Source organism: Leptodactylus fuscus, chromosome 1 (assembly GCF_031893055.1).
Source record: "Leptodactylus fuscus isolate aLepFus1 chromosome 1, aLepFus1.hap2, whole genome shotgun sequence".
Taxonomy (NCBI): Eukaryota; Metazoa; Chordata; class Amphibia; order Anura; family Leptodactylidae; genus Leptodactylus; species Leptodactylus fuscus.
Window position 1 is genome coordinate 218,285,291 of NC_134265.1, and position 27,350 is coordinate 218,312,640.

The window sequence follows — 27,350 nt, forward strand, 5'->3', positions numbered from 1 at the left end:
TTCTTTGAATTCCCAGTCAGACAATGGCACTGTATACCAGTAGTAAAAATTGTGGGTGCACGTAACCCCAATATATTCTTTGAATTCCCAGTCAGACACTGGCACTATATGGCAGTAGCAAGAAATGAGGGTATTTGTATTCCCAATATATTCTTTGAATTCCCAGTCAGACAATGGCACTGTATACCAGTAGTAAAAATTGTGGGTGCACGTAACCCCAATATATTCTTTGAATTCCCAGTCAGACACTGGCACTATATGGCAGTAGCAAGAAATGAGGGTATTTGTATTCCCAATATATTCTTTGAATTCCCAGTCAGACAATGGCACTGTATACCAGTAGTAAAAATTGTGGGTGCACGTAACCCCAATATATTCTTTGAATTCCCAGTCAGACACTGGCACTATATGGCAGTAGCAAGAAATGAGGGTATTTGTATTCCCAATATATTCTTTGAATTCCCAGTCAGACAATGGCACTGTATACCAGTAGTAAAAATTGTGGGTGCACGTAACCCCAATATATTCTTTGAATTCCCAGTCAGACACTGGCACTATATGGCAGTAGCAAGAAATGAGGGTATTTATAACCCCAATATATTCTTTGAATTCCCAGTCAGACAATGGCACTGTATACCAGTAGTAAAAATTGTGGGTGCACGTAACCCCAATATATTCTTTGAATTCCCAGTCAGACACTGGCACTATATGGCAGTAGCAAGAAATGAGGGTATTTGTATTCCCAATATATTCTTTGAATTCCCAGTCAGACAATGGCACTGTATACCAGTAGTAAAAATTGTGGGTGCACGTAACCCCAATATATTCTTTGAATTACCAGTCAGAAACTGGCACTATATGGCAGTAGCAAGAAATGAGGGTATTTATAACCCCAATATATTCTTTGAATTCCCAGTCAGACAATGGCACTGTATACCAGTAGTAAAAATTGTGGGTGCACGTAACCCCAATATATTCTTTGAATTCCCAGTCAGACACTGGCACTATATGGCAGTAGCAAGAAATGAGGGTATTTGTATTCCCAATATATTCTTTGAATTTCCAGTCAGACAATGGCACTGTATACCAGTAGTAAAAATTGTGGGTGCACGTAACCACAATATATTCTTTGAATTACCAGTCAGAAACTGGCACTATATGGCAGTAGCAAGAAATGAGGGTATTTGTATTCCCAATATATTCTTTGAATTCCCAGTGAGACAATGGCACTATATGGCAGTAGTAAAAATTGTGGGTGTATATAGCCCCAATTCTATTGCTAGGGGACTTGCAGGGTATTTCTGGGGTGAAGGTGGGGGGGCACACCGTTGGAACGGGTATCGGGGTATATATCGGGTATACGGGAATACACTGACAGTGTATTCCATTCAGGATCCTGGGAAAGCTGGGTTGCGGCGATTGAGCCCGTCAGTGCCACGTTACACTGACAAGCTTCTCCCTGGAATTTAGCTCTTACAAGAGCTGTTGTGGTTGTCTTCTCCTTCCTATCCTAGCCTGTCCCTGCCTACCCAGAATCTAAGCCCTAGCTAGCTGGACGGAAACCTCCGTCCTCGGTGAATTGCAAGCTCAGAATGACGCGAACCTGGGCGTCGCTGTTCTTTTAAATTAGAGGTCACATGTTTTCGGCAGCCAATGGGTTTTGCCTACTTTTCTCAACGTCACCGGTGTCGTAGTTCCTGTCCCACCTACCCTGCGCTGTTATTGGAGCAAAAAAGGCGCCAGGGAAGGTGGGAGGGGAATCGAGTAATGGCGCACTTTACCACGCGGTGTTCGATTCGATTCGAACATGCCGAACAGCCTAATATCCGATCGAACATGAGTTCGATAGAACACTGTTCGCTCATCTCTATTGATTACCAGGCAGATTATTGTGCTGTGACTATAACTTTTTATTATACAAGCCATAACATTTGTCTCTCAATATTGGTCTGAAAGTGGACAACACTTTTAAGGCTAATGATTGGCCTCAGCATTCATATGGGGCACAGGATATATGCAGGGAAAGGTATGGCATGTGCTCAAACAGACAGAGCTGGCAGATATCCGTGCAGTTACCCGTGGACCCCACAGTCTATAAGGGGGTCTGCCGGGTTTCTGCCCAGTTAAACACAAAGAGAAAAGTCCTGCTGTAAACACTGAACAGAGTTCAAGCATTGGTGTGAACCCAACCTAAGGCTGACGCCCCATGTGGCGTAAACTTTATATTCCTTGCAGTCTAGCAAATCCCATCCACATATTGCAGCGATATACCTGCAGCAGAAATGCGGCAATTTCCAAAACTGCTGCCTTTTTGGAAATTCCAGCAAGTCAATTATATCTAGAGAAATGTTGGCGGTTTTCATATAGGTATAATTGAAGCGAAAAGACTGCAGTCTGCGCTTTTTGGCTGTGGCCTGCTACGTAGGCTAATTTTTCAGTTTTAATAAATATGGTCCAGCTTTTGTTTCATCAGAAACATTTTTGTCAATACTGTTACAGATTTTCTAATAATGGTAAATTAATGGGCACAATAACACTGGCTAAACAGCATCCTGAAATGTGAAATGAGGTTAAAGCCCCTTGCAGACGGTCGTGGGCTGGCCATGATTGAATGGCACGGTCAGCACGTGGAGGTCATCCGTGTGCTGCCCGTGCACCAGCTGTGCTTCTGTGGTTCCATTCATTCAGTGAATAGTAGCCATGGAAACACAGCCTCAAAACCGGAAAGAAATAGGACCTGTCATGAGTTTTGCAGTCCAGACTGTTGAACCGCACACTGATCCATGTAATACACTGTCATGTGTATGGGCCAATAGAAATGATATTGATAGCACACTGAAAGGGGCCCAATGCTAAGCTAGTTTAACCTGTATAAACAATGTTTTTCAAGTTGAGGCCAACAAGGCGGCCTCCTTTCAATTGTACAGTTTTCCCCAGTAAACTTATCCTTTTTGATAACTTATATAGATCATCATTATATTCACACATAGAAGTGTTTTGCTTGATTAGCCATTGCCATTGTGACAGTCAGGAAATGTCTACTACATTCATTGCAAAGTTAGAAGAACAAAATTGAAACTTCAATGGACTTAAAGGGGTTGTCCCATCACAAGGATCCTATCTATACTGTTTGCTAATGTGGATGTAAGACTTTTCCTAAATAAACTGCTTCAGCAAAACTGCTTTGTTTGTCCACTATCTTATTTTATTCATTTTTTTGGGACACATCCCTTGACTTATCTGGTCATAAGTCAAGTGATGTATCTGCTGCTCTGAGGGGGGAGGGAGGAGGGGCTATGTGCACGGGAGCGAGCCTGGAGGGGGCGTAGTTTACCCTTTGGGGGGAAGGGGCCGCCAATACAAACCCGGCATCCACTGTAATAGAGAGGCGGATGACGGGGAGGGTTAGACGCCAGCAACATCGCTATGCTTCTGCCCTGCATAAAGCCAGCAGCGGCAGGAGCAATGCTGCTATTCCGGGGTGGGGGGGTTGGGGGCGGAGGAGCGGAATAACAGCATCGCTTCTGCCGCTGCTGGCTTCATGCAGGGCAGAAGCATAGCGATGTTGCTGGCATCTGTGCCGGCGTCTACACTCCCCGGCATCCGCCTCTCTATTACAGTGGATGCCGGGTCTGTATTCACATATGCAAAGCCAAGCGGCGAGATGCCGCTGGCCCTGCGTGTGCACTCATAGACCAGTCTAGCCTTCACAATGCGAATACAGACCTGGCATCCGCTGTAATAGAGAGAGGCGGATGTCGGGTCTGTATTCGCAATGTGTAGGCTAGACTGGTCTATGAGCGCGCACGCAGGGCCAGCGGCATCACCCCCGCTTGGCTTTGCATATGTGACCCCGCCCACCAATGACGTAACAAAGCCGGAAGACAGAAGATTTTATAGCAACGAAGACTGGTGAGTATGCGACGTGAGACAACCCCTTTAATATACATAGCCTCCTTTATCACAAAAAATGAGAACCAGAAGGCTTAGTTCACACGCAATTCCGCATGTGCATATTCTGTCGCTGCTGCCGCGACAGGATGCCGGTGCAGTGCACGGCATCCCGTTGTGGCTTTCCGCTCCGGATCAGGTCCAAATGAATGGGCTTCGTCCTGACCGTGCTGCCGCAAGGAGGACACCGCGGCTGAATCAGCCGCAGATTCCGCCTGAAGAAAGGGCAGCTCGCATGTTGCCGCTAGCGGAAAAAAGAACGCCAGTGGTCTCCATAGATCACCATTGGACTTCTTCTAGATCAGGCAAACAAACACACTACCCTTTCTAACCTGAAATTACCTGAACCAAGAAGTGTTCACGTGCTTATTTTTCCAAGATAAGAACATGCCAAAAGATATTTCAGACTAGAACAATTATATATTGGCTCACATTTACTGATGGTAAATACTAGAGATGAGCGAACAGTGTTCTATCGAACACATGTTCGATCGGATATCAGGGTGTTCGCCATGTTCGAATCGAATCGAACACCACGTGGTAAAGTGCGCCAAAATTCGATTCCCCTCCCACCTTCCCTGGCGCCTTTTTTGCACCAATAACAGCGCAGGGGAGGTGGGACAGGAACTACGACACTGGGGGCATTGAAAAAAATTGGAAAAAGTCATTGGCTGCCGAAATCAGGTGACCTCCATTTTAGACGAATAGTGGATTTCAAATCCGGGTCATATGAGAATGTGAACTTTGTGACTATGAGACAGGGATAGCTGTACAGGCAGGGATAGCTAGGGATAACCTTTATTTAGGGGGGAATGTTATTAAAAATAACTTTTTGGGGCTCTATCGGGTGTGTAATTGTGATTTTTGTGAGATAAACTTTTTCCCATAGGGATGCATTGGCCAGCGCTGATTGGCCGAATTCCGTACTCTGGCCAATCAGTGCTGGCCAATGCATTCTATTAGCTTGATGAAGCAGAGTGTGCACAAGGGTTCAAGCGCACCCTCGGCTCTGATGTAGCAGAGCCGAGGCTGCACAAGGGTTCAAGCGCACCCTCGGCTCTGATGTAGGAGAGCCGAGGGTGCACTTGAACCCTTGTGCACCCTCAGCTCTGCTACATCAGAGCCGAGGGTGCGCTTGAACCCTTGTGCACACTCTGCTTCATCAAGCTAATAGAATGCATTGGCCAGCGCTGATTGGCCAATGTATTCTATTAGCCTGATGAAGTAGAGCTGAATGTGTGTGCTAAGCACACACATTCAGCTCTACTTCATCGGGCTAATAGAATGCATTGGCCAGCGCTGATTGGCCAGAGTACGGAACTCGACCAATCAGCGCTGGCTCTGCTGGAGGAGGCGGAGTCTAAGATCGCTCCACACCAGTCTCCATTCAGGTCCGACCTTAGACTCCGCCTCCTCCGGCAGAGCCAGCGCTGATTGGCCGAATTCCGTACTCTGGCCAATCAGCACTGGCTAATGCATTGTATTGGCTTGATGAAGCAGTGCTGAATGTGTGTGCTTAGCACACACATTCAGCTCTACTTCATCGGGCTAATAGAATGCATTGGCCAGCGCTGATTGGCCGAATTCCGTACTCTGGCCAATCAGCACTGGCTAATGCATTGTATTGGCTTGATGAAGCAGTGCTGAATGTGTGTGCTTAGCACACACATTCAGCTCTACTTCATCGGGCTAATAGAATGCATTGGCCAGCGCTGATTGGCCAGAGTACGGAACTCGACCAATCAGCGCTGGCTCTGCTGGAGGAGGCGGAGTCTAAGATCGCTCCACACCAGTCTCCATTCAGGTCCGACCTTAGACTCCGCCTCCTCCGGCAGAGCCAGCGCTGATTGGCCGAATTCCGTACTCTGGCCAATCAGCACTGGCTAATGCATTGTATTGGCTTGATGAAGCAGTGCTGAATGTGTGTGCTTAGCACACACATTCAGCTCTACTTCATCGGGCTAATAGAATGCATTGGCCAGCGCTGATTGGCCGAATTCCGTACTCTGGCCAATCAGCACTGGCTAATGCATTGTATTGGCTTGATGAAGCAGTGCTGAATGTGTGTGCTTAGCACACACATTCAGCTCTACTTCATCGGGCTAATAGAATGCATTGGCCAGCGCTGATTGGCCGAATTCCGTACTCTGGCCAATCAGCACTGGCTAATGCATTGTATTGGCTTGATGAAGCAGTGCTGAATGTGTGTGCTTAGCACACACATTCAGCTCTACTTCATCGGGCTAATAGAATGCATTGGCCAATCAGCGCTGGCCAATGCATTCTATTAGCGTGAACTGAGTTTGCACAGGGGTTCTAGTGCACCCTCGGCTCTGCTACATCAGATTGCTACATCTGATGTAGCAGTGCCGAGTGTGCATCAGATGTGTAGTTGAGCAAAACTGACTCAGCACTGCTAAGTCTGCATTCGCATAGGAATGCATTGGCCAGCCTTCGGCCAATCAGCGCTGGCTCTGCCGGAGGAGGCGGAGTCTAAGGTCGGACCTGAATGGAGACTGGTGTGGAGCGATCTTAGACTCCGCCTCCTCCAGCAGAGCCAGCGCTGATTGGCCGAATTCCGTACTCTGGCCAATCAGCACTGGCTAATGCATTGTATTGGCTTGATGAAGCAGTGCTGAATGTGTGTGCTTAGCACACACATTCAGCTCTACTTCATCGGGCTAATAGAATGCATTGGCCAATCAGCGCTGGCCAATGCATTCTATTAGCGTGAACTGAGTTTGCACAGGGGTTCTAGTGCACCCTCGGCTCTGCTACATCAGATTGCTACATCTGATGTAGCAGTGCCGAGTGTGCATCAGATGTGTAGTTGAGCAAAACTGACTCAGCACTGCTAAGTCTGCATTCGCATAGGAATGCATTGGCCAGCCTTCGGCCAATCAGCGCTGGCTCTGCCGGAGGAGGCGGAGTCTAAGGTCGGACCTGAATGGAGACTGGTGTGGAGCGATCTTAGACTCCGCCTCCTCCAGCAGAGCCAGCGCTGATTGGCCGAATTCCGTACTCTGGCCAATCAGCACTGGCTAATGCATTGTATTGGCTTGATGAAGCAGTGCTGAATGTGTGTGCTTAGCACACACATTCAGCTCTACTTCATCGGGCTAATAGAATGCATTGGCCAATCAGCGCTGGCCAATGCATTCTATTAGCGTGAACTGAGTTTGCACAGGGGTTCTAGTGCACCCTCGGCTCTGCTACATCAGATTGCTACATCTGATGTAGCAGTGCCGAGTGTGCATCAGATGTGTAGTTGAGCAAAACTGACTCAGCACTGCTAAGTCTGCATTCGCATAGGAATGCATTGGCCAGCCTTCGGCCAATCAGCGCTGGCTCTGCCGGAGGAGGCGGAGTCTAAGGTCGGACCTGAATGGAGACTGGTGTGGAGCTATCTTAGACTCCGCCTCCTCCAGCAGAGCCAGCGCTGATTGGTCGAGTTCCGTACTCTGGCCAATCAGCACTGGCCAATGCATTTCTATGGGGAAAAGTTAGCTTGCGAAAATCGCAAACTGACAGGGATTTCCATGAAATAAAGTGACTTTTATGCCCCCAGACATGCTTCCCCTGCTGTCCCAGTGTCATTCCAGGGTGTTGGTATCATTTCCTGGGGTGTCATAGTGGACTTGGTGACCCTCCAGACACGAATTTGGGTTTCCCCCTTAACGAGTTTATGTTCCCCATAGACTATAATGGGGTTCGAAACCCATTCGAACACTCGAACAGTGAGCGGCTGTTCGAATCGAATTTCGAACCTCGAACATTTTAGTGTTCGCTCATCTCTAGTAAATACTAGTCTGCCTACAACAAAAAAACCCTCAATGGATTCCATTCTAATCAGTTGGGTCATTAACAGAAACATTTCTTAACCTTTATTTTTTTTGTAGAAAACAAAAACACTGGTGTGAAAAGATGTAACCCCACCCACCCTTCCCCAAAAAACTCCAAAAACAAAACTCATGACTTCAAGTCAGAATCTGGATGTTTTTACAGTTTGCAACATCTAGAGGAAAGTCTGACCAGGTCTATGGATTCTCTGCATACCATGTATTAAAGGGATTCTATCATTGGGAAAACTCATTTTTAGCTAAGTATACATTCATTAAACCTCCCAGATGTTTTTGAATTAGCCCACTTATTGATATGCCAATTAACCAGCACGGAGCACGTGAAGTTCACTTAGCACTGTGTGATATGTGTAAACAGGGGGAGGTGAGAGCAGGGAGGCTGAGGAGTCGTCATCCTCATCATCATCAACCGCCGCCTCCTTGCTCTCACCTCCCAATAAATCTTTGGACGAACTACATTTCTCAAGATTCATCTGCCTGCTCTCAGTCTCTATGTACCATTCCCTTCTCCACTCTCCCCTGCAATGAAATCACATGTAATCAGGGGCGTAACTACCGCCATAGCAGAAGAGGCAGCTGCCACAGGGCCTGGGACATTAGGGGGCCCGGTGACAGCCGCCACCGCTGCGTTTTTTGTTGTTTTTTTTTTAACCCTTTCCCGCCGATGGCATTTTTTGATTTTCGTTTTTGACTCTCCTCCTTCTAAACCCCATAACTTTTATTCATAACTTTTATTATAACTTGATCACTTTTTATTCAAATTTTTATTAGAATCAAAACAGTGAAAAAACGGCGGTTTGGCACTTTTGACTATTTTTCCCGCTACGGCGTTTACCAAACAGGAAAAATATTTTTATAGATTTGTAGAGCGGGCGATTTCGGACGCGGGGATACCTAACATGTATGTGTTTCACAGTTTTTAACTACTTTTATATGTGTTCTAGGGAAAGGGGGGTGATTTGAAATTTTAATACTTTTTATATATTTAAAAATTTTTTTTTTTTTTGCATTTATTAGACCCCCTAGGGGTGTTGAACCCCAGGGGGTCTGATCACTAATGCAATGCATTACAATGCTAATGCATTGCAAAAAATCATCCTTTCTTTTGCAGGCTGCATAGACCAGCCTGCAAAAGAGAGAGTTTGCAGACAAGCCTGGGAGCCTTGTAAAGCATGCTCCAGGAGCCGGCGATCACCGGTAAAATAGCGGCGCCCATGCGCCGCCGAGAAAATCCGGGGACCGATCGGAGGCATTAGAGCCGGTTGTCTACTGCTTTAAGTTACAGACCCGACATGCGCCATACTATTACGGTGCATGTCGGGAAGGGGTTAATAGGCCGTTACTGGCTGAAGTTACTCCAGTCGGTAACGGGCCCTATTTACTTACCGATCCTGGCTGGGCCTAGATCGGTAAGTGACACCGCGGGCCCCACAAAGACTATTAATATACTCGGAGGTCTTTTCAGACCCTCGAGTATAATGATCGGAGGCCCGGGAGAGGTAAAAAACATAAAAAACACTGTTACTTACCTCTCCACGATCCAGGCAGGCATCAGGCCTAGTTGTCTGACGTGCAGGGGCCACTAAGGGACATAGAAGAGCGCGCAGGAATGCGGAGGAGGGGGTAGGTCAAGGTCTTCGGTGTCCGTCGGGGGGGAAGGGGTGTTTCCTTGTCAAAAGTTCGCCACGGGGCCCCGCCATTCCTAGTTATGCCACTGCATGTAATGAATCACTCCCACATCCAAGGCCATGTCCTGCTCTGATGTTTCATTTGCTGGCTTGAATTGCTCACATGTAGGGGTAGTGAGCTTGCAAACAAAACTTCACAGCTAGGTCAATGACCTGAAAATTAATCAGATAACCAGAGATGAACTTAAACAGGATATATTAGGACTTTGTTATATAGATGGTACAGCTCATGTTTTTTAAAACTGGATAACCCCTTTAATTTACACACAGCAAGTACGATAGTATTGTGCTGGTATAGAAAACTTTGTAGAATTTGAAAGTTTGGGGGAAAAAAGTAATAGTAATAATAAACACAGTGATTGTGACATTTGTTTACTCACCAGTCTTGTACAGCATTGAATGATTCTTCGTTGGTTATGTCATACATCAGGATAAAGCCCATAGCCCCCCGGTAGTATGCAGTGGTAATTGTCCTGTACCTTTCCTGTCCAGCAGTGTCCTGCAGAATAGAGTTGTATACACAATATGATCAGACAATATACAACAGCAGCAGGAAAGGCTTATTAATGTCTTTCAATCTGTTCTCGCCAATAGCAGTACTGGTAGATGGACTTTTACTCTTGCAGGACTGCCTTGCCTCCTGGCTTCTCTTTTGCCCCTTAATGCTTTCCATACACATGAGTCAGGGTCATGCTTTACTGTGCAAATAATAAATATTCAACAACATAAAATGTCATGTCCTCCCCCATTCAAGAACTGATATAAAAGAACATTATACCATTGGCATGATTCAAGTAAATCCTTGTGAAACAACTAAGCACGCCTTCTCCCCAAAGAAAAAAACAAAACAAAAGAAAACCCTGTACCACCTTGGATCCCCACCCCACAAAATGAATCATACAGTCAAGCCACTACTCTACTCCGCGCCGATAAGGGCATGTTGGCTGTTTGTAAAGGAGTGTCTGGTTTGCCCTACATCCTAGTTGTGTTGCAAGGGTGGTCTAAGGCTGCTTTCACACGGAGTTTACGCTCCACTCATTCAGACATGTAAACACGTGTCAAAGTGACCGCAGAAAAACAGAATCCCTTAGACTTCAATGTGCGCCGGTCTTACGCACGCTACACATTGAAATCAATGGGAGTCTTTTAAACCCATTGATTTCAATGTGTAGCGCGCGTAAGACCAGCACACATTGAAGTTTATGGGATTCTGTTTTAAGCGGTCACTTTGACACGTGTCTTAATGAGCGGAGCGTAAACTCCGTGTGAAGGCACCCTAAAAGTCTGGACATTGACTTATAGCATTTTACCTTGCAACATGAGGTTCCAATAGCAAACTTTCTTTGTATCAGTTCACTTTTTAAAACTTGCCTTAACATCGCATTGCAAGTTAAATTATATTAGTAGTATGATACTTAAATCAACGGTAAAGGGAAGCATGATAGTGTGGACCAACATGCATATTGTTACATAAGAACCTGAACATATTGATACATTAGTTTTATGGGGGGAAAATTTTGAATAAATTGTAACTTGTGGATTGAAATTCCTTTCTGGGATTAGGAGTTCAGTGGGTTGTTTTTTGTTTATATATACAGTGGGGGAAACCTGGAGGGCTACATGAAACTGTGGGGGAAATGTGGAGGGGGACATTATTAACAATATTTGAGGGGCCACGAGAAGGTGGGACAGGTTAATGACTGAGGGGCCACAGGGGCAGGTTAAAGCGTGGTGTATGCAGGGTAATTTGATTATGTGATAAACTACTGAGGAGCATTATGTTGTATGGGACCACTAGGGAGGCATTAAACTATATGGCGGCATTATAATTTGTGCAGGTCAGATATTTGTAAGTGGTAATGGTGGGGGAGCACTTATGAAACCTTTACACTAGGTCCACCAATGTGTTAAAATGGCCCTGGGTAAGGTGTAAATTTAAAAAAAAAAAAAAAAAAGAAACGTCACCAGTCCCTCTCCGGGGCTACCAAAGCACACTGTATGACCAATGACCAACAAACTGTGGTGGAAGAAAATGGAGTAAAGGTAATTTAAAAAAAAAAAAAAAAAAATTTCAACTAGTCCTGGGCCCCTCCATAGTTTGTCCTCCTGGACAAACCTTTTAACTGGACACAGCCCTGTTTTTTAAACCTGATGAGTTATTTTTATGGTAATGACTTTGGGATGCTTTACCTTACTTCATTGAGATTCTTTTTTGACACACTGTACTTCATGGCGGTGATTAACTTTGGTTGATAAGTTTTACATTTATTTAAAAAAAAATAATAATAATTTTCAAAATCTGAACTACTCTGCTTTTCACAGAGCTAATCATACCATCCAAATTAATTAACCGTTTAATGATGCAGGGTAGTTTGGGTGTTAATGCTTTTTTTTCTCCATATTTTGCATTCCCGGCTTTTTCAGTCAACATATCTATGTCAGGGCTTATTCTTTGTACAACAAGATGTACTGTCAGTTGGCAAAATTTGGGGTTACATATAAAATATGTGGGAAGAAATCCTGGCCCAACTCTGCTTGATCCTCGAGCTGAAAAAGTGTACGTTCTGTGGTGCTCAGTTCTGGTCCCATCCCAACTGTTCTCCAGTTTCTAGTGGTATCCAGATGGCTTCCTCTTTTTCTGCCTGTTTATTCCTGCATATACCGATGTGCCCTACTACGGCTTTTAGTTGTGGTTTTGTGTTTTCTAGTTACAGATTTGGCTGTTGCCTCTTTTTCTATAGACTTCCAGGAACGCCTTGGTTCGGTGGGGCTGAATACTGCTGTTTATTTCCACTTCCCCCTCCTCAGGGACTGCAGCAATTTGTATTGTGCTTGACATTAGGCGTTCTCTAGTTTAGTTGTACCTGGTTCTTCTTTCCCCGCACCTTTGACCTCTTCCCCTATCCTGTCCATGCCCCCTCCTACTTCTCCTTGATCCATTCTTGCTTCGCCCCTCTTCCCTTCAACCTTTTCGCAATGCCTACCCCTTATCCCCACTCCCCCTCGTTCTTAGTTCTATTCTCTTCACCCAGACTCCTCTCCCTTTGCTCTGTGATGATGGGACTCAGTCTGCACCGTTAAGGGACAAAATGTGACCACCAAGCATAGCCAAATCCTGTACAGTCTATCCAAAAAATGAGTTTTAGTGCCAATGTTTCAAGAAATTCATTTCAAGACTGGCGCTGTTACCAAGTGCCCCACAGGTTATTAATAACAATAATAATATTATTATTATTATTATTTAATTTATATAGCGCCAACATATTCCACAGCACTGTACAATTTGTAGGGTTCAAGTACAGAAAAAAAGATACAATACAAAGAAATATTCACACAATGAGACTGAGGGCCCTGCTCGCAAGAGCTTACAATCTATGAGGTAGAGGGGGCATCGGAGGTAGCATTGCTTATACAATTGTCAGACAATTTTGTAATAGAGATTACTGTCATTACACATATATAAAGTTGTATGAGCTGTCACCAGTCGTATCCTCTAACATGTGGATGGTGCTTGGACATATAAAGTTAGCCTGAAACAGCATCATATCATGTGATTAAATGTGGAAGTGGGGACAAAGGAGGGTTTGTTTTAGGGATTCTAATTACAGAACAGAAGGGTTTACATTAAGAATAGGTGATAGGCCTGTCTGAAAAGATGTGTCTTTAGTTTGCACTTGAAGCTGTAGAAATTTGGAGTTAATCTGATTGTCTGGGATAGAGCATTCCAGAGAAGTGGTGCAACTCAGGAGAAGTCTTGTATATGAGCGTGGAAAGTTCTGATAATAGAGGATGAAAGTCTTAGTTCATTCAGTGAACGGAGCACTTGGGTTGGGCGATAGACAGAGATGAGGGAGGAAATGTAGGGAGGTGCGGCATTATGGAGAGCCTTGTGGATGAGGGTGAGAACTTTATATTTTATTGTGTAATGAATAGGCAGCCAATATAGTGATTGACACAGACTGGAGATATCGCTGTAGTGTCTAAACCAGGGGTCTCAAACTCAATTTACCTGGGGGCTGCTGGAGGTAGAGTCTGGATGAGGCTGGGCAGCATCAGGTTTTCCCAAATTATTTTTTTCCTAAAAGTCGCCATATTCTGACACCCTTAACTTTTTTATACTTCCATGTACGGGGATGTATAGGGCGTATTTTTTTGCGGGGCCAGGTGTACTTTTTAGTTATACCATTTTGGTGAATTGTAATTGCTTTGATCATTTTTTAATAAAATTTTTATCAGTGGCAAAACAGAGCAGCATTTTCCGACCCCTAGGGATACCTAACATGTTTATGTGTTTCACTGTATTTAACTACTTTTATATGTGTTCTAGGGAAAGGGGAGGTGATTTGAATTTTTAATACTTTTTAATTTTTTTCACTTTTTTTTTATTTTTTTGCATTTATTAGACCCCCTAGAGGTCTTGAACCCCAGGTGGTCTGATCACTAATGCAATACATTACAATGCTAATGCATTGCAAAAAATCGTCATTTCTTTTGCAGGCTGCAAAAGAAAATCACTGCAGACCGGCCGGGCAGCCGGCTGTCATTCCAATGTGACGTTGGCACTGGAGACACCTGGCAGCTACGGCGGCTGCCCGACTCCCGTTTCCAGTTAAACACCTGGCGTCCGCAAACTATTGTCCCCAGGACCGTAGTTGGTCCACAGGCTGCGAGTTTGAGACCCCTGGTCTAGACTAATAGAGGGGTCTGGCCACTGTAGAGGGGAGAGTTTAATAAGGGGAAGACTGATTATTAATGAGAGAGTGAAGAGCGACCATCTTTAATGTATCTCTGGTAAGGAAAGGGCGTATTCTGGAGATGTTTCTGATGCCTCTCACCCACTCTGCAAAGCAGGAGGGGGATTGCGTTGCCATTTACAATTCTCTCCAATACACTCTGTTGGCGTCAAAATATTGACCCGGAAGGCATGTTTTTATTTCTCAAAATTGCTATTGTTTCTACCATCACTGTCACTTCTTCTTCTGTGACACGTTCTCCATCCTGGAGACAAGAACTTTAGCTACCATTCCCTCGCACATAACAGTTACTATAGACTTAACCACATTTTTGTTTCCTATGACCTGTTAGATTTTCATCCCAGATGCTCAGAGCTGTAAGCATTTCCCTGGACAGGCTCAGACACGGCACTTGGAGACTTAATAACTTATTACAGGACACTACGCCTAGTCACTTTGGATGCGCTTAACGCTGAAATTTCCTCCATTCACCATGACACACCGTCCATTTTGGATGCCTCAGGGAAAGGAGCCAAAGGGGATTTTTCAAGTATAGTGCCTGTGTGTGGCTGGCATGGGCCCTCCACCTTCAGGCAGTTAGGACACTTTTTGGTTTTTTAGTATAAATTCATAAATCGGCACGCAAGTATACACCACCTCCTACATCCTTTCAAGAGTTTTGTTTGTTCTAATCCACGCTATATAACAAGTGTCAATCTCATAAAATCCATCTCCCTGATTCACAAGTCAAGGTTATCTGGGAGACTCTTATATTCACCATCAGTGGATGCAGAAAAAGTATTTAATAGGGTCCACAGGAAGTTCCTAGGGGGAGTCTTTAGATCTGTTGGCCTGTGTTCCCACATGCTCGACTGTATAATGGTCCTGGATAGGGGTCCCATGACCCTAGTAAGGGATAACAGGGATCTTTTTGAACCCTTTTCCATATCCAATGGTACGTGGCAGGGATACCCCTTATCCCTATTCCTTTATCTTTTGGTCATCGAGCCACTGGCTTACAACTCAAGGGGCAATCCTCTCTAGCCGTACAGTACTTAAACTGTTCCTGTTCACAGATAACCTGCTCATTTATGCAATGTCCCCTAGGACTACCGTCCTTGCTGCTGCTGCTGACTTCCTGTTTCCTGTTTGCACACATAGATAGGAGAAAATAGTAGAGAGGAGTGCTGCTGGGAACTTCCTGAGCTGGCTGGAAGCTAATTAGCATATGAATAGGTGTGGAATAGCCTTTCTAAAGGCTATGTACAGATGTGATTCGTTAAAAATGACTTTTCCCAATGATAGAGCCCCTTTAAAGAACGTATTCTGTATAGTCTTGAAGAAAGAAGGGGGCACAATTGAAGTTAAATATGTTAAAAGGTATAAATACGGTTAAAGAGAAAAGGTTTTGTTTTTTGTTTTCTTTTAATAAAAAAGAAAAAAAGAAAGAAAGAAAGAAAGAAAGAAAGAAAGAAAGAAAGAAAGAAAGAGAAAAAGAAAAGGACACAATCAAATTACAAGCAGTGAACAGGCTAGAAGCAATATCAGGTTTCTATAATATACTACAGGACAATCCCTTTAAATCTTACGGCACTTGAACTCTCTCTTTGTCAGGTAGTTAAATAGTTACTACATCCTGTAGAAAAACTCTTAAAAAATAAAATAAATCATATTTCTTACAGTAACCCACTCTGTCTGCTGTGAGATAGTGACTAATGCATTATAATTGAACTCTAATGGAAAATGTCACAACAGCTGCAACTGCAGATTGACTGTGCACCGTCAAAGATGCTAGCAACATCTACAAATGCACAGATTATGTGTATGTTCTACTTTAAGATGCATTACATTTTCTAGAATTAAAGATGCATTGTAATCCTAAAAATTTCATCCAAATTAATACTGAATTTACATTCTATCTACCTGAAAGTTTTTGGAAAACCAGCTCTTTGTGTGGTAGCAGGCCAGTGAGGGTTTAATTCAAGGTATGAATTATATAACATGTACTACAATAAAGTAGGTACACATAGCCAACAGCTACCATGTAATAAGCTGGTCAGGAGGCGACAATAAAATTATCTGAATTAGGCTATGTTCACATCTTTGTCAGATTCTCCGTTGGCTGCAAAGAGAATTTTCCCCTCTGCCGGTTTACGAAAAAACTAAAGAAAAAAACAGCGGTCACCCAACAGATCCCATTATACTCTAGGGGGTCCATGGGTAACCACTGTTTTAGCAGTATGGCTCTCAGTTGTTTGGTCCACCAGCGATGTGAACCTAGCCTAAGAGGTTTCTTAAAGGAATGCGGAGAGCAATGCATTTTTTCAGTTGAGGGCGCTGCTCAGTCTGATTTTGTTGAATCAGTATGATCAGTGCAACGGTTCTGGTCACAGGACCAGATGAACGGAAAAACTGTCCATCGAATGCCAGGCAGCAATTGATCCTGAGGAACCCCACTGGCTAGAATAGTGTCCAAGTGTCATTTTTAACCTTCATCACCAGATGAAAGTTAGCCATGCAAGGCATTTTTGATTGGGATTTCTGGTGAATTCTGTGCCAGAGGCTTCAAGCGCAGATGCAGAAATGAACATAGCCTTATTTTCTAGAAGGAATAAGAAATTAACTTCACAGGAGAGTATAAAGGCCAATGCCCCATGTAGAGAAGCATAGCAAAAAAAAAAAAAAAAAAAATAGTATTGCTGAAAAAATGTGGCAGAAACTTTTTTTCTGCAGCGTTTTTCTTTGTAACGTCATATATATACATATACGGGAAACACCACCATTTCAACAGGTATTTGAAAACTAAGATTTTCTGCGGCAGATTTTTTACCTGCAATGTGTGGATGACATTAGCCAGAATCCCATCCTCTTTGCAGGCACTGTAAAACACAGCAGTTCGCAACATGGGGCCCAACCTAAAGCAAAACTAAACTTTCAGATAACTATAGATTTTCTGGCAATATTGGTGTCATTAATAAATTTCAAACAGTTAGGCTGGGTTCACACGGAGTATTCTGGCTCGTCATTTGGTACGTAGACGCCAATGGGAGCTGGTACCGTACACGCGGCGCTATTTTGCAGCCGTGATTTTGCAGAGGCCGCAAAATAGCGCCGCGTGTACGGTACCGGCTCCCATTGAAAGCAATGGGAGCGTATACGGCACGCAAATCCTCCCACGGCGTCTACGTACCAAATGACGAGCCAGAATACTCCGTGTGAACCCGGCCTTAGGGGGCATTCACACCACGTAAACGCCAGCTTATTCTGAACATAAAACACGATCAGAATAAGCAGCGTATAAAGCAGTTCCATTCATTTCTATGGGAGCTGGCATACGAGCGCTCCCCATAGAAATGAATGGGCTGCTTTTTTTCACTACGAGCAGTCCCATTGAAGTGAATGGGAAGTGCTCACGTGTAAGGCTCGGCATGAGCAGAGCTAGCCGTACACGCCAGCACTTCCCATTCACATCAATGGGACTGCTCGTAGTGAAGAAACCAGCCCATTCATCTCTATGGGGAGCGCTTGTATGCCGGCTCCCATAGAAATGAATGGAATTGCTTTATGCGCCATTATTCTGAATGTGTTTTACGTTCAGAATAAGCTGGCGTTTACGTAGTGTGAATGCCCCCTTATATCTCCAGCATTATAAAACGTACAAATTTCCAGAGAAGTCACTGCACCCAGGGAAGACTGCATATACAATATGACAGGTTAAGTGTTGAGCAGTGGTCTTTTTTGCAAAAACTTAGATCCAGCTAAAAGTTGCTAAGAAACACTGGTGCTGATACTCCAATTTCTAGCAACTTCATGTTATCTGTGAACCTGCCAGATCTGCCAATAGAAGCCCCTGAACCTCCCACAAACAACATGCTGCTTCATAATTGAGTTTTCACAGGACATGTTTTTAGTAAAGCATGTGTGGCTTTTTCCAGATGGAACATAACACTGTCCAGGCTTGTTATCAGAACAAGATCTTCAGCCATCAGATTCAGGAAAATGAGTTAACCAGTGATCTGTTTACAGGAAAACCTACACAGTCCTTCAGTTCATTTATCTGAATTTCAGCATCAGTTTTCTCATTCTATAGAGATGCAGCTTACAATGCCAAATGGGCAGTCCCACACCACAAGACCACATTGGCTACATTTCATTTAAATATCAAAAAGGGATGTGAAAAAACTTCGACATTTTTTGGGATGGGCATTTTTTGTTATACGCAAACATGCTGGGGACATATCATAGAGACCATACTGTACTACAGCCTGACTGAATATATTTATGATACATTCCAAAGGATACTAAGGATATTATTACATTTTAATCCAGGGTTTTAATCCATAGTTTATTCTAGACATCCATCCTTTGGACCTTCCACCTCATATTCTCTGTGTTGTATGAATATCTGGCTCATTTATTTTTACTGACAAAACAATCAGAACATACAGGTATGAGAAAAACAAAGTACACCCTCTATGATTTCTATGGTTTTACATATTAGGATAGAAAAACATCTGGTCCTTAGGTGCTCTTAAAATTCGGTAAACAATATCAGATGAACAACACAAGTTACACGTATCATTTATGTATTTAAAAATAAAAAAAAAGTCAAAATGCAGAAGCAGTGTGTGAAAAATTAAGTGCGTCCCGAGAATGGGTTCTCACAGTATAGTTCTGTTGTGTTTTTGTTGCAGTTGTGTTGCTTTTTACCAAAGCAGCTTAGGCTAGGTCTCGGAGGTTCTGCCGCAGTCTGGGTCTGTCATTCGGGTCTCCATTTCAGAGCCTAAAAACGGAGACCCGTGTGTAGATATCAACCTAGTCTTAGGGTGAATTTACACATTACTTTTTTGATGAACTGCATGCGATTTTTAATTACAGTAATGTAGCATCACATATGAGGCTGGGTTTGCAGTACATTTTTTTTTTTGCTTAAAGACGTCTGTGTTACTATACAAATGCACCTGTGTGTGGATAACCAGTACACCAGAGGATTTCTATTAAATGGCCATGAGCATACACACGAAATACATAGTGATATGTGCTCAGCATTACTGCAATTAAAAAAGAATATGCAAATCTGTCTCCCATGATGTTAATATAGGGAGGCAGTGCCTCAGTCATGCATGGTTTTATGATGATACTTGCCTAGAAGAATATGTTACAGTCACCCCAATAAATTCTTAAGGTGCACCAGGTTTCTAGTCCAAACATTGTGCGGTTGAGGGCAAGGGAAAGGTCCAGACACTGTACGCATTGCCCAAAGGGGGTGGGGGCGTCATCCTTGGTGTCTACACGATGGGGACCTCACTACGAACCCCATTGTGTCACTGACTTGGACCTATGATCCTCTGGCATCCTTATTAGAGATGAGCGAACACTGTTCGGATCAGCCGATCCGAACAGCACGCTCCCATAGAAATGAATGGAAGCATTCATTTCTATGGGAGCGTGCTGTTCGGAACGGCTGTTCCGAACAGTGTTCGCTCATCTCTAATCCTTATAGCGGCTCATAGTTATTTTGTTGCAAGATGGAGGGCTGAGCTTATCTCCCTGGTGACCTCATTCTGGGAGGGGGCTGGGAAGAGATATATTGCCTTCTCTGAGGCGGCCATGGTCTCTGTTGTCCAAGATACCATGGGAGCCACACCTGGACTGTGATCTTTTGCGTGACCTGGATACCATGTGCTGAGACTGAGGAAGCCATGTGCTCTGGTCTGTTCTGGACTGTTCTACTGATGGGGGATGCTACCCCAAAAGCCTGAGGGCTACTTAAGGACTCTAAGCAATGTGCCCTGGAATTTATGAGAAGAAACTCCAGAGACCCACCTGAGTACTATATCTTTTCTTTCTATTCTTATCCTTTTTTATGTAATTGTACTGTGTTATGTTTTTCTAAACGGATTTTCTTGTCATCCGCTGATATATATCTCTGTATATGTTTGTGGCTACTACCGACCCACTTGGGGTTAATAAATATATAACATTTATAAAGCTCATTTCATATTATCCTATAAGTTCTGGGCTCTCTCAGGGCGAGAGTGGAAATTAAGGTAAGAAGGGTGACCGCAGGTGTGCCAAGCACCTTGCTGAGATGGGGCGATCCTTCACACAGTACAGTAAAAGAAAAGCCTTATAAGCCTAGCCATAATATGCATTTTAGCTGCATATTTTATTTTGTTTTACTGTGCAGTAAATAACGGTTATGTGACAGTATTCCGAAAGCATGCGATGCTGTATTTACTTACTGGCCATTTCTTATTACTGAACTTACTAGCAGCAAAACTTCATGGTTTGCTGTTTATCAATATTCTGTAACATAGTAGTGGCAGTTGAAAATACTTGGTAGAGGTGGGCGACTCCCTGAAACCCCCTTCCAGCTCCTTCCTTCCCATTTTTTTTTTATTCCCCACCTTCCAAATGTCATGAGGTTTTTTTTTCCATCACATAACCCAATTAGCCCTCAAATGTACACAGTGTCCTTTCACTTTCGTATGTCCAGGTCAATAATGACAAATTTGTCAAATCTCAATTGGATGGAATCCTTAGAGATGCGATGGAAATGGGAGCGATTAGCAAAAAGTAAATTGAAGGACTCATTGTGGATTTTCCTGTTATTTTCCTACACTATACTTATTACCAAAAATCCACAAAAACAAAAGTTCTGCAGGATGTCCTATCATATCTGGTCGGGGCAGTTTATGTGCAAAAGTTATGAGATTTATTGATACCTATCAAAAAAGATGTTTTGAAACGCCTACCTTCTTATGTTAAAGGTACTTTGGATACACTCAGACAATTGGATGGAATATATGTGGATGATGGGACTTTGCTAGTTACTTGCAATGTCGAGTCCCTGTATAGGTCTATAGGCCACGAGGATGGGGGTACGTGCATCGAAGCTCTTTTTACAGACATCTACTCACACAATTATTTTCTATTCAAGGACTGCCCTTTTCTACAGCTCCAGAGTACAGCTATGGGGGTGACTTTGTATGTTAATTTGTCCCGGGGGCTATGGGAACAGGAAGTTGTGCCACACATTCATGGATTCAATGCCGTGCTCCATTGGTCGAGGTATATAGACGATATATTCTTTATCTGGCAGGGCTCGGCGTTACAATTGGAAACCTTCATGTCCGTGCTAAACATCTATGATTTGAACATTCGCCAAACACATGTCGAATCTCTCACTATTTTGATCAAATGTGAACCTGATGGTATTACATCCACTGATGTCTTTAGGAAAGAAACTTCTGCAAATACTCTTCTTCATGCTACATCTTCACACTACTATAAAATCAAAAAGATGATTCAAATTGGTCAGTGTCAAGCGAATCTGCTCCATTAATTCAAAAATTATTATTATTTTTTTATGTAGATTGTAAGCCCCATACAGATCACAATGCACAACGCCCCCCCCCCCCCCCCCCCCCGTATGTCTTTGTAGAATGGGAGGAAATCTACGCAAACACGGGGAGGACATACAAATTCCTTGCAGATGTTGCTCCTGGCAGGATTTATTGCCCAGGACTCCAACGCTGCAAGGCTGCAGTGCTAACCACTGAGCCACCGCGTTGCTCCATCAATAATTCAAAATTTGAGAAAATTCTTCTTGGATGTAATTATTGTTTAATATGTTTTGACATAGTTATCTTCAGCTAGCCCCTAAGAGGCATCTATTCCATATCTGGTATACTTACATCTCTGTGGAAGGCATGATGCTGATGCTCTGGCCTCATAGGATCTCCATGTGCAGCTAGCGATCACGTGATGAGCACATCAATTGAAGCTGCTCACTACGTCCACTCATGGGAAGTAGAGATCTGGGAATGCTATCATGGTGTCATGTGCTCATGCAACACAACTGGAGCACTTACACTAACTTTATGTCCCCTATATATGCTAGTTCTAATCCATCTGCCTTTTGTCACCTCCTGAGGAAGCCCTATGTGGTGAAACTAATAACAGTGCATTTCTCATATACCTTCTTCTGTGTGGAGAGGCTTGGAGCCCATTTGATTGGTGTTCTATGGCTACAGGCAATCTATTTACTATCTATCTATGTTTGGATAATATGTTTATATAGGGGGTTATAGCTTCAGTCACTATATATATATATATATATATATATTCATGTATTAAGCTATGTGTGACAATGTACAGCATATAGACTTTGACAGATTTTTCTGACTTATTTAACTGCTAATATGTCATTGGTGCATATATAATATAATCGTGTTCATTGTTGTTCTCAAAAAAGGTATCACCTACTGAAGACTTGCAAAGTTTTTTTGTTTTTTATATTGTTGTTCTCAGGGATAACTATTGCCTGATTTCTCTCAGGAGCCCAGGCGGTAACAGTCTGGAAAAATACAACACATGTATTGTGCCCACAGTGTGTCCAGAGACTTGCAGCATCGTAAGAGTTATCTATAAAATTGTCAAGGAGTCAATGTAGGGCTACTTATTATTTACTGTATTCAAGTTGAGTGACTTACAGCATCGTTGATAGCCATCATACTGTAAGTCCATGGTTGCTGGTTGGAGCGCAGCTCAGGAAATGTGACCATTATATTCATTTTCTGCTTTTGTGCAGCTCGCCTTAGGCTAAGGCCCCGCGGGACGATACACAGAACTAAAGCACTGCAGGAAAAACCGCGGCGGGAACGCATTGCGGTTATTCCCGTAGTGTTTTGAACAGAAAGTTCATGGAGATTTCCTACACAGACTTTCTGTTACAATTATACCTACGGGAAAGTCGCCAGCGTTTCCGTAGATATAATTGACATGCTGCGATTTTCAAAACTGCGCCGGTTTTGGAAATCGCAGCGTGTCTGAGCATGTCTGTGCTGCGGTTTTAAATGCAAAGTGGGCATGGGATTTACATGAATCCCATCCACTTTGCAGCTACTGTAAAACGCCGCGATTTTTCCCTTAAAGAGGACCTTTCATCAGATCGGGCACATGCAGTTTTATATACTGCTGGAAAGATGACAGTGCGCTGAATTCAGCGCACTGTCGGCTTTCCCGATCTGTGCCCTGGGTAAAGCGCTATCGGTCCAGGGACCGTAGCGCTTTACAGTCAGAAGGGCGTTTCTGAGAGTTAGCCAGGGATGCCCTTCTCCACAGCAGCGCCTATCGCGCTGCACAGTGTGAGCGGGTTCCTCCTGGCTCCACAGTACAGCGCGATAGGCGCTGCTGGGCAGAAGGGCGTCCCTGGCTAATGGTCAGAAACACCCTTCTGACTATAAAGTGCTACGGTCCCGGGACCGATAGCGCTTTACACCGGGCACAGATCGAAAAAGCCGATAGTGTGCTGAATTCAGCGCACTGTCAGCTTTCCAGCAGTATATAAAACTGCATGTGCCCGATCTGATGAAAGGTCCTCTTTAAAGGGTAGACTTCACTGAGAATGTTTTAAAGTGGACTGAAATAAAACTTATTAGCCAATAGAGATGAGCGAGTAGTATTCGATCGAATACCTCCCCTGCATAGTAATTGGTGTAAAAAGGCCCACGGAAGGTGGGAGGAGCATCAAATTTTTACTGCCCCTCCCACCTTCCCTGGCGCTTTTTTACACCAATAACTATGCAGGGGAGGTATTCCATTGAATACTGCTCGCTCATCTCTATTAGCCGATAAAAATAAATCCTATCTAAATGATTTATTAGGAGTGAGGATGAATGAGGAGTGCTAAAAAAATAATAATAATAATAATAATAATAATAATAATGTTTAAATTATTATGAGCAGCTAAGGGGGCGCTCACACTACCGTTGGTGTCCGACTGCAGTGTCCGTTGCTACTGTCCGTTCAAGATTTTAGCAACGGACACTAGCTGTGTCCGTTACAATTTCCATTCATTTCAATGGGATTTCATTTGCTGTCCGTTTGTGTCCTTAAGGGTCCGTTAACAACCATGTCCGTTTTTTCAAGCGGACAGAGAAATCACACATGCAGGATTTTTTTGTCCGTTTGAAAAAACGGACAGAAAGTGTCCGTTTTTTTTTTAACATTGAGGTCTATGGGCAACGGACATATAACGGACAGTAACTGATGGCCATCAGTTACAGTCCGTTATTTTCTGTCCGTTTATTTTCTGCACATGCTCAGAAAGCATAAACAGTATACATAAACAGTATAAAAAACGGACACTAACTGATGCTAACTGATGCTAATGCGTCCGTTTTTTTAAACTGATCCATTAAATGCTAACATAAGTTAGCATCAGTTAGTGTCAGTTAATGTCCGTTATGATAGGTGTCCGTTTTTTTTCTTTTAAACTGACACCTTCATAACGGACACCAATGGTAGTGTGAACGCCCCCTAAGGGTTGATCTGTATAATGTTGTGCTAAGGCTGGGTTCACACAACCGTTGAATTCCGTTATGAAGGTGTCCGTTTAAAAAAAAACAAAAAAAAACAGCCCCAACACAATGCGTTATAGCGTTATGATAACAGCACCATGCATTGTCTCTGTATCTGAGTAACTTTTATATCTGACCCCTGATGACAATATCACCAATACCAATGAGTAGTGTCTTTTTAATATGACTGTATAAGCCTTCATATATGATGTCCTATCAGTTTTTCTGTCTGAGGCTGTGGGCGAGTACAGTTAAGGACAGCCTTGCTTCCTTCCCCTATCCACTGTTCAGAACGTTCTACCATACTGCCAGGAATAACTATACATTTGCAAACAAATACCTGAGAAATACCCAGAAAATATAGGATAGCCAGGAACACTGGACTGTAAACACAGAGCAAATAAATGCAACCACGCAGATAAAGCGTAATAAACAAAAAACAATGAGCCACAGTCTGTAAAGCTGCTACTGTCTGATAATATCCAATCTGTAATCACATAAGGAGCCAGAAGTACGTAGAAGACTTGGCGTCAGCAGAGGTTCCACCCGAAATCGGCATAGAGAAAAATCCTGAAACGGCAGTCCTTGCAATGTGCCGATCAGGGAAACTGGATAGTCACTGGATAATCAGAAAATGTGACCACCCGAGGGATATGTGTAACTATACAGTTTTGCTGAATTATGGTGGAGAGAGGGTGTTTAGATTAGTGTAGGAATTTCTATTTATCCCGGACAACCCCTGTAATACACGGATAGCACACTAAGCTACACCACGGTCGTCTGCAAGGGGCCGTAGAGGGACTTTCTGGACACCAGGTTGTTTTGTTTCTGCAGAACCCTGAAGGTACCAGTATATTACAATTCCCCAAAAAGCTGCCCCTTTTTTGTAGGAGTAATTTTATTGTTTCTGCAAATGCAATATAGCATCCAGAAACCAACTAAACCTACACTCCAAAAGCACATAGCGCTCCTTTACATTTGCACCCTACTGTGTGACAAAACTACAGTTTTTGCCCACATGCATGACACTGCTGTACCCAGGATAACGTACTTAAAGGGGTATTCCCATGTACATAACCATATCTATATTTGTAGACAATTAAAAGTTAAGCATTTTTGCAAATATAAGAAATTAAAAATTCTGCAAAGTTTTAAAGATTTTCTCTAACTTTCTTAGTGGTGACAGTCTTTTATCTTGATCGGTTGCCATGGATACGACCACTAATGCAGAAACTTTCTATGGTCGGGGTCTTGTCAGGAACCCAGCTATGGTTTTCTTATTGTATCTGGGTTATCAGGCAGGGACACTACATGTATCAGAAGATATACCGGCCACAATAAGGACATCATAGCTGATTTTATAACCTTAGAAAGGTCCTGCATTTATGGTCGTATCCACTAGCAACAGACAACAGACTGTGACCACAAGATATTTAGAGAAAATCTTTAAAACTCTGAAAAATGTTTAATTACTTATATTTGCAAAAATGTTTAACTTTTAATTATCTACAAATTTAAAAATTATCTACATGGAAATACCCCTTTAATGCCATATCTAGATATAAACTGCTCTTTGAGCACAGCTGGGCAAAGAAGAGAAGGAGTGTCATTTTGGTTTTTTGAGCATAGTTTGGTTTTTGGACGTCATGACACTTTTGCAGAGCCACTGAATTGCTAGTATAGTGAAACTTGCCAACACATGACTCCATTTTGTAAACTACACCACTGAAAGGATTTATCAAGTGGAATAGCGAGCATTTTCAACCCTTGAGTGTTTCATTAATTTAATTAAAGAGGACCTTCCACCATTTTGCCCACAGGCAGTTCTATATACTGCCGGAAAGCTGACAGTGCGCTGAGTTCCGTGCACTGTAGGCTTTCCCGATCTGGGCCCAGTGTGAAGAGCTTACGGTCCCGGTACCGTAGCTCTTCTATGGTCAGACGGGCATTTGACAGTTAGCCAGAGACGTCCTTCTTCACAGCACAGCCAATCGCGCTGTACGGTGTGAGCCGGGAGGAACGCCACCTCCCTCCCTGATAATGCTCGTCTATGGGCGAGTACTGCGAGCAGATGGAGGCGGCGTTCCTCCCGGCTCTCACAGCACAGCGCGATTGGCTGTGCTGTGAAGAAGGACGTCTCTGACTGAGTGTCAGAAACGCCCTTCTGACCATAGAAGAGCTACGGTACCGGGACCGTAAGCTCTTCACACTGGGCCCACATCGGGAAAGCCGACAGTGCGCTGAACTCAACGCACTGTCAGCTTTCCGGCAGTATATAGAACTGCATGTGGGCAAAATGGTGAAAGGTCCTCTTTAATCTAATTTCCAGAAATTAATGTGCGGCTGATAATGTAAAGTGGAAATTGCAATTTTTCCACAGTTACATCATTTCCGTGCCCGATATGTCATGTCTAGCTTATGTCAGCAGAGACACACACTCCAAAAACTGTTAAGCAGATATTCCAGGCGTTCGGCGTTGGAGCATTCGATTCTGATACAATCCGGGCACAACATATTACGCACAAATGACGTATCTCTGAAAAATTGTCATTTTCTCCTGTCACCATCTGCGTATTCATTTCTGGAAAATAAATTATAGAAACACTTGAGGGTTAAAAATGTTCAATCTATCCCTAGATATATCCTTTAGGGGTGTGGTTTCCAGAATGGGGTCACGTGACGGGATTCCTCCTTACTGGCATTTCAGGGGCTCTACAAAAAAGTCATGACATCCAAAAACTAATCCATCTA

General features: G+C 43.4%; 1 protein-coding gene across 2 annotated transcripts in view; it reads right to left on the reverse strand.

The window, feature by feature from the left end:
- RAB3A (RAB3A, member RAS oncogene family) overlaps positions 1-27,350 on the reverse strand; it is a 60,287-nt gene that overhangs the window by 16,596 nt on the left and 16,341 nt on the right. For both annotated transcript variants that reach the window (XM_075283672.1, XM_075283671.1), the window contains one exon: positions 9,880-9,998. In XM_075283672.1, coding sequence (XP_075139773.1) covers positions 9,880-9,998 — 119 coding nt within the window. The remainder of the gene's footprint in view (positions 1-9,879; positions 9,999-27,350) is intronic.